This window comes from Schistocerca piceifrons, chromosome 3, assembly GCF_021461385.2.
Source record: "Schistocerca piceifrons isolate TAMUIC-IGC-003096 chromosome 3, iqSchPice1.1, whole genome shotgun sequence".
NCBI classification, from domain to species: Eukaryota; Metazoa; Arthropoda; class Insecta; order Orthoptera; family Acrididae; genus Schistocerca; species Schistocerca piceifrons.
Window position 1 is genome coordinate 489,776,268 of NC_060140.1, and position 15,652 is coordinate 489,791,919.

At 37.3% G+C, this 15,652-nt stretch overlaps 1 protein-coding gene across 1 annotated transcript in view; it reads right to left on the bottom strand.

Annotated features, from left to right (window-relative positions):
• Positions 1-447: 447 nt before the first annotated feature.
• LOC124788762 (synaptotagmin-5) overlaps positions 448-15,652 on the bottom strand; it is a gene marked incomplete at its 5' end in the record, with an annotated part of 215,669 nt that continues 200,464 nt past the window's right edge. Inside the window, one exon of the mRNA XM_047256045.1 lies at positions 448-606. Coding sequence (XP_047112001.1) covers positions 448-606 — 159 coding nt within the window. The remainder of the gene's footprint in view (positions 607-15,652) is intronic.

The window sequence follows — 15,652 nt, forward strand, 5'->3', positions numbered from 1 at the left end:
CAACACATTTGTTCACACCAATGAAGCGATACTCATTTTCCAAATGTGTTAAAATTTAAGTCAGATGGTGATATTTGTACAAGAATCTTTATCTTTTTGTGAAGTGCAATAATACATAAGTAATTCCCACTTTGGAACTAGCCTTTGTATTATTGCCCCAAGATATTTGCATCATAGAATCACTGATGGTGTAAATCAGTTAAGTGTTACCAGATATCTCAGCCTTTTCTAACTTTTACTATGAATTCTACAGTGTGTTAAAATGTTTGCACATGAAGTTTCTTGCAATGGAGAGAACAAAAAAAAAAGAATTTGTATGATAATAACAGATCTGCTTATTGATCTACCTGAGAGAGTGCCACATGACAATAGCCCTCAGGGAAAATACATATTTGCTGATCCAGTGAGAAATCATATGTCGAAGGTAGATATCCTGTCTTGATATATCTATCTGAGAGTGTGCCACATTGCCACAGCCTTTCGTGGGCTTTGGGTCATATCTCTCCAATGATCTTGCTCAGGACCCTCTTCTTGTGGACCAATTACACAACATCCCAGAAGTGGAGTGTGTCCAATGAGATCATTGCCTTGGTCCATCACACATACCTAGTTGAAAATAAAGAAACAAACTTAAGAACCAATTATTGTTCTACACTGATAAAATCTTAATGGTTCATGCTTACCTTAATAATTTTGCTTCTATTGTCTGTGCTATTCTGTACTGTTACATATTTACAGGAAAATGTATTATAAAGAAACATAAAGTATGGCAATAGTGTCATAGCCATAAATAAAATGTGGTTGAATATTAAGCTGAGGGGTCTTATTTTCAGTGGTGGTGAGCACATTAAACACATAAAAAATCTATCTGGAAGAGATGCAAAAGCTTAGAGTATGCTGGAAATCAACAATGAAGTGTAATATGTAACACAGTGAAATCTGATACACAGTGAAATACTGTAAGAGAGTACGGCCAAAAGACAGGGGAAGATATTAGGTAAAGAGTTTTAACCACACAAAACAAATATCAAAGAGTTAGTATAAACAATAAGGATGAGGAAAATAAAAATTCAAAGCAAAGTAGAAAATAAATTAAAAGGACACAATAAAAAAAGTAACAAGATTAATTACCAAGAAGAACAAAGGGAAAAAGATGACGACACAAGGCCATGACCCTTTATGACCTTTTTACCTATAAAAGAAAGCTAAACTATCACACACTGACAGTCTAATGGTCGCGTGGGATCTCTCAGATACAAAGCTATGTATTCTTGTAATAGGCAGCCTATGCATGTGCAGACCAAGCTGCCCCCTTTTATATTCCTCTACCTAGTTGCAAGACTAGTGCCAGTCATGCGGTGATGTTGCCCACTTCAGGTTGACCGTGTGAGGCCATTTTGTATCTCAGGTATGTCAGGTGGCCATATTATCACTTAAGTCCATAGTGTCTGCTTATTGATTTTGATGCTTCATACAGGTCTTTTATGTAGGAATGTCTTTCACTTGTAGTTACTTACTTACCGCTAAAATAGCATTGGCAAATACACATGCATATCCCACAAATGCAATGCAACTACATATATTACACCTGATATGTGGACTGTCTTTATGGATATCTGTGAATGTTTGTGGATAATAGTATACTATCATCATCTTATTACAGGTCAGTATGGGCACAAGAAAGAAATATGATTTCCATAAGTCTACTGACACAGAAAATATACATGAAGTTGTATTTGATGGATGTAACACGAGTCCCAATAACATTTCTGGTGTGTTGGGTTCCTCATCAGGTCCTTCAGATGTAGTGCCAAGTGTACCACAAACAGTTGACAATGTAACAGAAGAAGACTGGGAAACATATGCAGTGGAAATAATCGAGGAACATCAGGACAGTTCAGAAATGGAAGAAAGCGTCATGGTGTTTCATCTGATGGCGAAGAGGATGATGAATTCTATGTTTGCCTTAAAGAGAAAGGCATGAAAGTAACTGACTCCATTTTCTGGAAAAAAACTCCTTATCATTCATTGCAAAGGAGGAAACATAACCTAATTAGGAAAATTCTAAGCCCAATTGGCAGAGCTCAGGTCATAAATACAATTTTAGACATGTGAGCTTGTTTATTCGATGGATATATGTTGGTCATCATTGTACATTCCACAAACCAATATACTGGTACCATGTTGTTGTTGTTGTTGTTGTGGTCTTCAGTCCTGAGACTGGTTTGATGCAGCTCCCCATGCTAATCTATCCTGTGCAAGCTTCTTCATCTCCCAGTACCTACTGCAACCTACATCCTTCTGAATCTGCTTAGTGTATTCATCTCTTGGTCTCCCTCTGTGATTTTTACCCTCCACGCTGCCCTTCAGTACTAAATTGGTGATCCCTTGATGCCTCAACACATGTCCTACCAACCGATCCCTTCTTCTAGTCAAGTTGTGCCACAAACTTCTCTTCTCCCCATTCCTATTCAATACTTCCTCATTAGTTATGTGATCTACGCATCTAATCTTCAGCATTCTTCTGTAGCACCACATTTCAAAAGCTTCTATTCTCTTCTTGTCCAAACTATTTATCGTCCATGTTTCACTTCCATACATGGCTACACTCCATACAAATACTTTCAGAAACGACTTCCTGACACTTAAATCTATACTCGATGTTAACAAATTTCTCTTCTTCAGAAACGCTTTCCTTGCCATTGCCAGTCTACATTTTATATCCTCTCTACTTCGAACTGTGAATAATTATACTGGTACCATAAAATATAATTATTCACAGGAGAGAGGTGTCAAACCCATTGTTGAAACAGAGTTGGCTTCTGTATATTAGTGAACACTGTAAAGCTCTCTCTGTCAGGGGTCATTTCCTCACTTGTTAAAAGTCACTGAAATAAGACCAGTGCATAAAAAGGGAATAACTATCGATATACAAAATTATAGGTCTATTTCATTGACATCAATACTTAGTAAATTGTTGGAAAGGTTACTTCCTGATCAACTTGAATCATTTTTCTATAAGTACAATCTATTAAAAAGCTCTCAGCATTGTTTCAGGAAAGGCAAGTCTACAATAACAACTGTAGCTACAGTTTTCAGTATTGAATAAACTTGATGATGGAAACAAAGTTACTGTCACCTTTTTAGACCCATCCAAGGCTTTTGCCTTTGTAAATCATTCTTTTCTTCTATACAAATTAGAAGCTTATGGGGGACAGGAGACAATGTGTTAACCTGTATCATACAACTGGGGGACATAACGAACAGTAAAATCATCTTATAAAATTCTTAACTGTGGTGTCCCTCAGGGAAGCACTATCGGGCCTTTTATGTTTATTGTACATCAAAGATATAGTAATTTCTCAAAATTCAAACCTAGTAAATTATGCCAATGATACCTCCTTCATAAGTTAGGACTCTACAAAACAGTTAGCAGTACAAAATAACACAAAACATTAGCCGCATCACAGAATATCTCACAAAAAACAAATTGGCACTAAATAAGGACAAGACAATTCTGATGGAGTTTCTGCTAAATTATAAATCAAGACAAGTGTATACTGAGCTAGTTGTCAATTGAAACAATTGAAAAACATAAATTCCTGGGTATTGTAGTAGATGAACATCTTACATGGAATGAGTACATAGCTACATGTGTAAAAGACGTCTCCTGTAACACCTGCCTGCTAAAATGCCATTCTAGCATAATAGTGCCACTTGTCTTAAGACAAGTCTATTTTGGAATTATACACTCCCATCTACAATATGGTATCGAGATTTGGGGTGGGGCACCAACAGTATACACTGAGAGACTTTCAGAGCCCAGAAAGGAGCAATTAGGACAATAGCTAGTATTAGTAAACATCAGTCCTGCAGAGAAGTATAACATACTAACAGTATACGCATTGTATATTCTCAGAACTTTACTGTTTGTAAAAGAAAATATGACGCATAAAGTAATCAATAGTTAAATGTCTGCCCCGATAGCTGAATGGTCAGTGTGACGGACTGCCATCCTAAGGGGCCTGGGTTTGATTCCCGGCTAGCTTGGGGATTTTCTTCACTCAGGGACTGGGTGTTGTGTTGTCTTCATCATCATTTCATCCCCATCTGGCACACAGGTTGCCCAGTGTGGCGTTGAATGTAATAAGACCTGCACCATGGCAGCCAGACCTGCTGCGTAAGGGGCCTCCCAGGCAATGGCGCCAAATGCTCATTTCATTTCCGATAGTGAAATCCATAATTATAATACAAGAAAAAGAGAACATTACCACATAAAATTTAGTAATAAAAGAGCAACAGATCATTGTCTATTTTCTGCTGGAAGACATTTTTATAGCAGACTGTTAAATAATATAAAACTGTTAAATTGAAAAATATTTCAGACAAAATTAAAGCAATTGTTAATTGATAAATGTTTGTACTCTATCAAGGATTTTTAATGTTGTTGCATATAATGCATCTTTATTTCTAAACTCTTGGTAACATTTGTATGTTTGTATATGGACTATGTCCACAACTGTAAAAGTCATTATTAGGCAAATAAACTATTTGTTATTATTATTAATAATAATTATGTTGTACTCAGTGACAAACTATAATGTATTTAAAGTGTAATCTGTGCATGTGTGATCATTCATCCTTAGATTTTACGTTATGGTCATCATATGACGTAGGGAGCTGAACAGCAAATCTACAAGTCAGGTCTTACTAGAGCTGTTTTCTCTGATGAAGGAAGTTTTAATCTTTGATAGGATCATAGACATCATATAAGAGTAATTTTTTAGGAAGAGAAATCACAAAAATAGAAACTATGCCAAGAAAATGGATGACAGAATCTTGTAATATCCAATGCAGAGTGGATGGGTAACAGAAACCCGAAGCAATTGAGGCATGAATAATATTGCGCCTCCTGAGTCACGTTGAAGGACATAATTTAGTAATACATTTGACTGAGAATATGGCTGATGTCTACAAAATGAGGGTATCACAAGATTCATTCTCCCAAAATATTATTGTCATTAACTGTTTCATTACTAACATTTCCACATGTACATTTTATTTGTGAAAAAATTACATTTCTGGTGCAACAGAATATGGAATAGGTGTTGGTATACTTTTCAATCAGTTAGGACATTTCAATTCTCTCATCTCTGATCAAAAAAGAGGGCAATACATTTTTATTGTGGTTTACGCTGTGCTGTGAAAGTATATAATTATTTTCTATATTTTGTTTATATCATTAGTGTTGTGTAAAGCCATTGTTCATAATAGGAATAAAGGTACACTTCTAACCGGGAATTTAGATTTTTGTAATAAAGGCTGAGATATGAGTTGGCTGCTTGATGTTAGTGAAAGCACAATATGACCATAGTATGACTCTTACTAATGGTACAGAATGACAAAAATATTCTGATTCTGATATCAGAATGGTGTTAAACTTCATTTGATCAAAGGTGCTTAAAATACCATTATGCACCACTAAGATAACTATTCATTTATATAAGTAATCTGTTCTTCAATAATACAAAACAAGATTTTATAACTATTCTTTACTTTTTATAAACTTATTTAGTTTTGCTGCCCGCAAATCTAAAGGTGTGTTACTTCTCAGTTGCTAATATCTTGTGGTGGGAAGCTCTCTAGCTATGTTTTGTGTTTGCTTGAACAATAAATGTACAGTATTATGTTATAAGGATACTGCCATGAAGAATGTGCTTACAGTGACTTCGTCAATAAGTAACCATAAGTGCATGTAACTTTTAGTAAGACAATAATTTTTTATGTAAACTTGTCATTTATTTAAGGCCAATCAGTGTTTAATCCCCCTCTCTAAAGACCATCATATATTCATTCTATGTTACATGCTTGAAAGCCAGAAAAATTGTTAACTTTTAGTGTGTTCCGTCTCCCTACAGGTTGACTTTTTCCACCGTGTGCAAACTCTAGGGATTGATCAATGAAGGATATGCAACAAAAAGGGTCTAATGAACTTATGTCTGGAAATGTGTGGTTTCCTTGCTAGAGACTATTTTTCCAATCATGCATTGTTACAGAGACTGTGATCTAATATGTGGTGTACCATGCAGCCACAGTTACAGTATTTGTTGAAAATGGCTTGCATGTGCCTCAACACATGTGTGTATGCACTGTAGCATGTTCTGTTTCAAACTTTCACATCAGCGAGGCTGCATCCGAACAGTGTTGAAGGCAGCATGAATACACTGCTCCATTGTCTACACATCTGGAATGGGCTCTGCATACACAATACCTCTAAGATAGCCCCATAACCAGAAATCATATGGGTTGAGATCTGCTGAAAGAGCAGGCTGTGCAACTGGACCCCCTTGTCCAATCTATTGACCAGGGAAGACATGACTGAGATGTGTCCAGACATTAATGGTGAAGTGGGCTGGAGCTTTGTCATGTAGCAGCCACATAACCCTTAGAATCATCAATGGCACTTCTTTGAGCAGGGGTGGCAAAGTCACCAACAAGAAAAATTGATACGAGGGTGGTTTGAAAAGTTCTCGGAATCACCACGAGAGGTCAGTGATAGTGCAATGAGTTGTTCACGTGATATTCGTTGGACTGTTGCCTGTAAACACATGCCATGTCAATGCTCTTGGAAGAGAACTGTGGTGGTGACATGGCTCTGTTGTTGTTCCTGCATAGTGATTTGTGAAGGAGGAAAAAATTGAGATTTGAGCAGTGATTAAGTACTTCGTAAAGAAAGCTATGAAAGCAAAGTACATTCATGCCACTTTCCAGAATACATTGGGGGACTCTGCTCCTTCATATTCAACTGTTGTCAAGTGGACAAATGAATTTAGATTTGGTAGAGAGAGTTTAGATGATTATCAACACAGTGGTCGGCCAAGATGTGTCACTACTACAGAAATCATTGCAAAAGTGCACAAAATGGTCATGAGTATCATCGACTGAAAGTGCATGAAATTCCTCATGCTTGCCAGATGTCATCTGAAGGGGTATATCACATTTTAACTGAAGAATTAGAAATGAAAAAATTACCTGCAAGATGGGTGCTGCTACTGTTGACGCTGGATCAAAAACGCATGAGAATGGACATATCGGAACAATATTTCGCCCATTGTAGGAGAAACGATCAAGATTTTTTGTGCCAGTTTGTGACCAAAGATGAAACTTGGGTGCACTACTATACCCCAGACACAAAACAACAGACAAAGCAGTGGAAACATGCTGATTCTCTGCCACCAAAGAAAGCAAAGACAATTCCTTTGGCGGGAAAGATCATGTCTTCAGCATTCTGGGATGCGAAGGGGATTCTGTTTGTAGATTATCTCCCCACTGGGGTAACAATTACTGGAGAATACTATGCTAACGTCCTGGACAAATTGCAACAAAAGGTATGTGAAAAAAGGCCAGGTTTAATAAGGAAGGAAGTCATCTTCCATCAAGACAATGTGCACCCCCACACGTGCTGTCACTATGGAAAAATTACACAAACTAAGGTATGAATTGTTGCCACACCCACATTATCACCTGATATGGCTCCATTAGACTTCCATCTCTTCCCAAAACTGAAAATTTTTCTTGATGGATGAAGATTCACTTCAAATGAAGAACTGATAGCCGGAGTTGACAACTATTTTGTAGACATGGAGGAAACTCGTTTTTGAGATGGGATGAAGGCACTGGAACATCATTGGACCAAGTACAATTATCTACAAGGGGACTACATTGAAAAATAAAAAAAAAAAAATGTTTCAGTGATGTAAGTACTTCTTTTCTGCTCTGTTCTGAGAACTCTTCAAACCACCCTCATAGTTCCTGTTTGTTAGGTGACATGGAAAGCGGACTGGTCCAATATAGTTGCCAATTATCCCAGCCCACACATTCCGGCTGTACAGATACTGATGATTTGCTGTCACCATACCATGAGAGTTCTGTGTACTATCCCATAGATGACTGTTATGAAAATTGAAGATACCACTCTTCTTGAAGATGACCTCATCTCTGAAAAGGATGGGTGACACAAATCCCAGAACTGTGGTTGCCTGGTGAAGAGACCAGTGACAAAACTGCTCCTCATGCAGAAAACCTGTTGCTAGTAAGTCCTGCACATGCTGTAAATGATAAGGATAGTAACAATTGTCACAGAGCATGTTCCACACTGTCATCTGGCTCTCTGTACTGGCAGACCAACTGCCTGATACTGACACAGCAGTTGCCTTCTACAGTTTTAATCAGATTTTACTCCAAGTGTGGTGTCCGAACATTTCGGGTATGTGCTTCATGATTTCCTTCTTCCTGAGATGACCCTGTCTCAGAAAAATGGTGGAACACTATAGCAAACTCTGAATGCTGTAGTTGTTGTCAGCTGGGATAGGTCTCCTGATACAACCTTGCTGCCCACTGCTCATAGCCATTTGCCTTTCTGTAAGTAAACACGATGTCAGCAAGCTCTCAATTCAAAAATGAAACCATTGTGCACAATGATGTATAACATCCACTACAAGATGAGTCTTCAAGAGAAGGGAATCAGACATACTGACAATTACTATGGCAGGAGAGGGCACTAGGGCATGACATATGAGGAACAGTACCACCCTCTAGGAGGAAGCTATGCACACTGTAACTGTGGCTGCATGGTACACTCCCTGTCACAAAGTATGTTTGAATAAATGGTCTACAGCATGGAAACCATACATTTCTGGATGTAAGATCATTACATATTTTTTGTTCCATACCCTCTCATTGACCAATCCCTAGAGTTTGTACACAGTGGAAAAAATCATCTTGTATACAATACAAATACAGTTGATGACAACCTGGAGCTTTCTCAATGCTTCAAAGGTTGAGCATAATAGGACTGAGACTTTTTATGACTTATGTATGCCACAAGTAAATATTGGAGTAGTGTGGATATTTTGATAAGTTATGAATGCAACTGCAAGATCTTTCAAGAAAATCATGGGCTAGTGGAAGTTTGCTTTACAAACAAAATATCCAGTGACTAAACGAGAAAGGTATTGTAGCCACCACAATGAATTACAGAGTACTCATTCACAAGAAGCTTTAGTTTAAACCAAAATGGTTCATCCTGTTAAGCTTGTACATTTTTAACATGTGTGAATATTTAGGTACTGTCAGTCACTATGAGAAAGTTGAGATCTCATTTGTACAGACATATATTTTTTGACTTTAAGTCAAGTGGAGATATTTTGAAATGTCAAGAAGGTGAAAGGCCTGCTTGCAAAGATACAATGAACTCATGTCAATAGGTTTCCAGAAATAATTACATTTTCCATTTTAAAAAATGACACAGTGCTATTGAAAGACATCAAGTTCATATTTCATATGATTTTGATTCAAATCCAACAGTGGCCTATGTGATTCAGAAATAACTGATTTCTCTGGATATTTCCAAGTAAGTTATGGTGGCTCCTTTATTGGTCTTTGGGCTGTTCTTTGCTTGCCCTTTTACATTTGAGCTATAGATTAATTTCCAAAGATGACAGTGTGTTAAACCTTATGAGTGAATAAAAACAAATTCCATCCATCTCTCCCATCACAAGTCTCTGAATCTCTAACCATTTATTTGATTTTTGTGTATTATTGATTTAACGATGATTAACTTTGATAATTTCTTTGATTTTGTATGTTATTGATTCAATGACAGTTAACATTGCTTGTCTAGGCAGTAATCCCACATTTTAGTGACCATTCCTAAGAGCCTGGTTTGGTATCTCTGGCTCTGCAGATATTAAATGTATAAAGAACAAATACTGTGGGCAGTTAGTTGTAAAGCTATGAGTTAAAAATTCAATTTTATATACAAACAGTATTTGTTTGTGGGACACATATTGATAATTAATTATCAGCTAAATTGTGGAAATAGGTGTGTATTAGACTTTCAGGTAACCAGCTTTCTTCAGGGTGATCAATCGTTAATGCAACCGCTTTCATGGCATGCGACCAGCATGTGAGGCTGGGCTGCTGCATCCATGATGCAGCTGACAGGAGGTCAACAGTAAACACAGTACAGTTTGTCATATAAGCTATTTCTAACATATGTACCATAAACACATAAAAAGAGATGTAAATTACTGATGTATATTAAGCAAGAAGATAACAGAACTGCTTCGCCTCATTGTCCCAGCATTTATGACACCTGATTAGGAAATTGTTCATTACATTCTGCAGTTTCCTCTGAAAAATGGCAGCAATTTCTTGATGAATGTTAGTTTTAAGTTTGTATAAAGTGTGTGGATTTGCTATGCACATTTTCTCGTTTAATGTCACCAGAGGTAAAAACTGCAGGCAGTTAAATTGGGGGAACAAGGGAGCCATATGATGTTAGTGACAACTCTAACTTGAAAAAGTCAAACCATTTCCTGTAATGAAAAGTTGGCTGTATGTGCAGTTGCAAAGTCATACTGAGGGCTCGTGAAAAAATGTTCTCTAATTAGTCACAAAAGGCTGCAAACAGTTTGCAACATACCTCTAAATGTTAACTGGTTCCTGGAAAAAAGGGCCTGTTGTTCTCTCAATGCTAATATGTTATGTTATGTTATGTTATGTGGTTTATTCATCTCATTACATACAATTTTCAAATCATTTGATTTGATGTACAGGAGACATGTCAAGGTTTACAAAAGAAACTTTTTTTCACTTTTTTTAAGAGAATTACAAAAGTTTACATTATATTTTACATTTCTAAGTTACAGCTACACATGTACATAAAATAATAAATGTATTACAATCCCTGTGTTCAGATTGTGAAGCTGTCCTCAATGAATTCATCGACAGAATAATAACACTTTTCCACCAGGAGAGTAAAGAGCAATCTTTTCAGTGAACCAATCTCCATTTTAAATATATTACTGCCTTTTATTTTATTGAAAATTTTTAACCCCATATACTCTGGCGTTTGGGCATAAAGTTTTAAACGATGTGTTGGAAGTTTGAAGTTATCTCTGTGGCGAGTGCTGTAGTTGTGGTCAAAACGGAAATTGTCTAGTGTATGTTGATTTCTATATAGGAACACCACCATCTCATATATGTAAAGTGAGGGGATAGATAGTACTTTTAAATTTTTTAACAGTGGTCGACAGGATTCCCGTTTTTTTGCAACACACATGTTTCTAATTACTTTCTTTTGTAATACTAGGAGCCTAGTGACATTTGCTGAATTTCCCCAGAAGATTATGCCATAACGAATAACTGACTCAAAGTAGCAGTGATAAACTATCTTTCTGGTATCTATGTTTGTGGCACCTGACAAAATACACATTGCAAATGCTAAGTTGTTCAGTTGATTTGCTAAGTAATCTATGTGTACCTTCCAATTTAAATTTTTGTCAAGATTTAGGCCTAAGAACTTCACGTGGTTTGCTTCTGTGATATCCTGATCATTGCAAGTTATCTTTATTTCACTCCTTTCTACTGATTTAGCTTCAAATTGCATCATTTTGGTTTTAGTTACATTTAGTTTTAGTCCATTTTGATAGAACCAAGATTCAAGTTTTTCTAAAGTGTTTTTGGCTTTTTCTGGAATATTTTCAGATACCTCACTTTCAATTAGAACTGATGTATCATCAGCAAATAAGACTGAATGAACATCAATAGCAAGTGGTAGGTCATTTACGTAAAAAAGAAACAGATAGGGACCCAATATCGAACCTTGTGGGACTCCTTGGGGAACTGTTTTCCAGTCTGATGAATAATTGGTTCCATTTGAAGTTAAAATTACTCTTTGTTTCCTACATGACAGGTAAGAGCTAAACCATTTTAAAGCAGTGTCTCTGATTCCATACATCTGTAATTTGTGGAGGAGTAATGCATGGTTCACTGAATCAAAAGCTTTAGTCAGATCACAGAATATACCTGTGACCTTCCTACCTTTATCTAACGTGGAGCATATTTTTTGGATAAACTCATTTATAGCGTTCGCAGTGCTTTTACCCTGTTGGAATCCGAACTGGTTTTTAAAAATTATATCATTTACAGTAAGAAAGTTATTAATTTGTTTTGCTGCAATCTTTTCAAACACTTTAGAGAAGACCGGCAAGAGAGAGATAGGGCGGTAATTCCCCATATCTTCTGTCGATCCTTTCTTGAATAGAGGTTTGATCTCACCATATTTCAATACCTCTGGAAAGCATCCCTGTTCATAAGATTGATTTATAATAGCTGACAGTGGTTGGGAAATAATATCATACACATACTTGATTACAGATGTTGTTATTTCATCCCACCCATGTGAGGTTTTGTTTTTTAGAGACAATATTTCCTTTTCCACATCCCTTTGGGTTATTTTTTCAAATTGTTTAAAAGATGTGTTCTGGCTGTTTTCCAAATTTGTGATGCCCTGATAGAATGTCATATCCACATCCGATCTTACTACGTTTAGGAAGAATTCATTGAAACAACTTGACATCTGAACAGGGTTTACTATAATTTCATTTTCATGTCTAATTTTCAAAATCTCATGAATTTTTACTTTGGCTCCTAGTTCAGACTGAACAACTGACCACACTGCTTTTGTCTTATTTCTGTGTTCTCGTATGAATTTATTATTTGCCATTTTTTTAGCTGCCGCTACAACTTTCCTAAATACAGCTTTATACTGTTTGACATAAATGACAAAATCTGGATTTCTGTTTGATTTTAACTCATTGTGGAGCTCTCTCTTTCTGGCACTAGAGATCTTTATTCCTGTTGTAATCCATTTGAGTTTACCATTAACCTTCTTTTGCTTATATCTACGAGGAAATGATTCATTAAATACCTCTAAGAAACAATTTAAGAATTTGCCATAGTTAACCGAGCTTGAACTATTGTAGTCTACAGGCCAGCTTATTATACTTAATTTACTGTGGAATAAATCCATTTTACTTTTACTGAGATCCCTTTTTATACACACTTCTGGAGACTTTAGGTTATTTGCTTTTGGGAGCTCAATAAACAGAGCTGAGTGATCTGAAATACCCAAGTCTAAGCAGTATTTGTGCTTATTTCCACTGTCAAATATGTAGTTAGTAATAATATTATCAATGCAGGTCACTGATCTGCTGTTTTCCCTAGTGCCTTCAGAAAAATTTAGCTTGAAACCAGATTTCTGAATTAAGTCACGAAATTTTGTGGAATCATTGCTTTCAACTAAGACATTTAAGTTGAAGTCTGCTGCTATAACAACATTTTTCTTACTTTCTTTCTGGAGTTTTTCCAGGAGGCATTCGAATTTGGTTAAAAACACTTTTGTTACCGCACATCCAGGAATTCTGTAGATTGCTATAACCAATTTATTCAGATCACTCAGCTCTACAGAGCAACTTTCAAACACGCTCTCTTCATTTAAATAATTAAAACTATCTCTTACTGTATAACTTATGGAAGAATTGACAAGAATGCAGGAGCCTCCACGAGATTTGCTTATTCTACAAAAGCTAGCAGCTACCTTAAAATTATTAATACTATTTAGTACTTTTATACTATCTTCTGTTAACCAGTGTTCATTTAGGCAGATAGCACACTGTACTCCTCTTTACTGATCATGCGGAGATTACTTGTGTAATATATTAGGCATATCAGAACTCCAATAATGGTTATTTTGTGAATTAACATACCCACTTAGGTGGAATTGTGATACATACAAAAACAAGGGTAGGTTAGGGTCATTTTCTCCATCATGCACCCTATTCAAAATCCTATCACAAAACCACAACTTTTTTCAGTGTCACCCAATTCAAGTTCTTGCGCTACAGTACTTTATAGGGATGTAATATCAGTAACTCCACAGCCATTTGGACAGAGCTGTAGGAAATCCCCATGTGCTGAAAAAGATGTCAAACTGATTTTCTATGAGACCTTTCCAGAGTATGTGCTATGTTATCCAGAGATTCTTCTGTGAGTCCTATACATGATTGTTTATGTTTCCTATCAGGAACACGTCCCATTTCATGAAATTTATTTATCAGTTGATGAACTGGATTCTAATTAAAAATGTGAACATCAGGATATTCCTCTTGAAATAACCTCCTTACAGCACAGGCTGATTCTGTGCACATGTGTGAATAATACATGAATACTCTTTGGTGAACAGAATACCTGTATTTCCCCATTTTACATGAAGTGCTTTCACTCAATACACTTTATTGCATTGCCTGACAAACATGTGCTACTTGGGTAAGATTTCAACTCACAATAAATCCTCACAGTTGGTGGGAAAAAAATTCCCCATCAGCTGGTTGCAATAAGGATTGATCACTGTGTATATATCCTGTGTTAACTATTTTAAAGTCTAAAACTTGCACATTCATGTATTTTGCCTCTGCAGCAAACATTGTTTATACAAGGGGCAATCAAAAAGTTTCTGTTCAAAGGCCATACAATCCAGAATTGGTATGCCAAGTAGGCAAAATGACTTTGAGCATTGAGGCAATCACCTTACCAATGCACCAGGTTGAAGTTACCCATTTGGCAAGACGGCTGCTGGATTGGTTGTATCTTGACATCGGCTCCATGTTCAAATGGTGTTTTCATGTGTCAAGTGGTTCCTGTACTCACAAGTAGTGGAAGTGTGAATTATTCAAGCGTGCATTTATGTTATGTTATGTGTAAACAGGGCAAGGTGAGTGAATTAAAGTTATAAGTGGGATCGATTACTGCCAGCATGGAGAGATCGTCACTCTCACTGGTGCAGAGTGCACACCGGCGCTTGTGCTGCGCCAGCCGAGGAGAAGCAAGTGGACCACAGTGCAGTGTCAGTTACACGCTGCTGCTGCCACTTCCGTTGCCAGCTGCTCTGCGGGCCCAATGAGTGACAACTGGTGTGAGGCAAGGCAAAACAAGCCACATCCAGTGCGTATGACGCTGGTTCTGGCGACTCAGCAGAAAGCGATGTAAGTAAGTCAGTGGTGCAGCGTAATGTGGAGAAGCCATGCACTACAGTGTGGCACTACAGGATAGCTACACAGAAAGGAACAATCACGACTGACACAACTAATTTAAATGATAATGCCAAAGCGAAAACTGCAACAATAAAAGAAACTGTGAATATACAACAGTGATATGAAGACTTGATGATATTTACTGAATATGAATTTAATCCCCCCCCATGAACCATGGACCTTGCCGTTGGTGGGGAGGCTTGCGTGCCTCAGCGATACAGATAGCCGTACCGTAGGTGCAACCACAACGGAGGGGTATCTGTTGCGAGGCCAGACAAACGTGTGGTTCCTGAAGAGGGGCAGCAGCCTTTTCAGTAGTTGCAAGGACAACAGTCTGGATGATTGACTGATCTGGCCTTGTAACAATAACCAAAACGGCCTTGCTGTGCTGGTACTGCGAACGGCTGAAAGCAAGGGGAAACTACAGCCGTAATTTTTCCCGAGGGCATGCAGCTTTACTGTATGATTACATGATGATGGCGTCCTCTTGGGTAAAATATTCCGGAGGTAAAATAGTCCCCCATTCAGATCTCCGGGCGGGGACTACTCAAGAGGATGTCGTTATCAGGAAAAAGAAAACTGGCGTTCTTTGGATCGGAGCGTGGAATGTCAGATCCCTTAATCGGGCAGGTAGGTTAGAAAATTTAAAAAGGGAAATGGATAGGTTGAAGTTAGATATAGTGGGAATTAGTGAAGTTCGGTGGCAGGAGGAACAA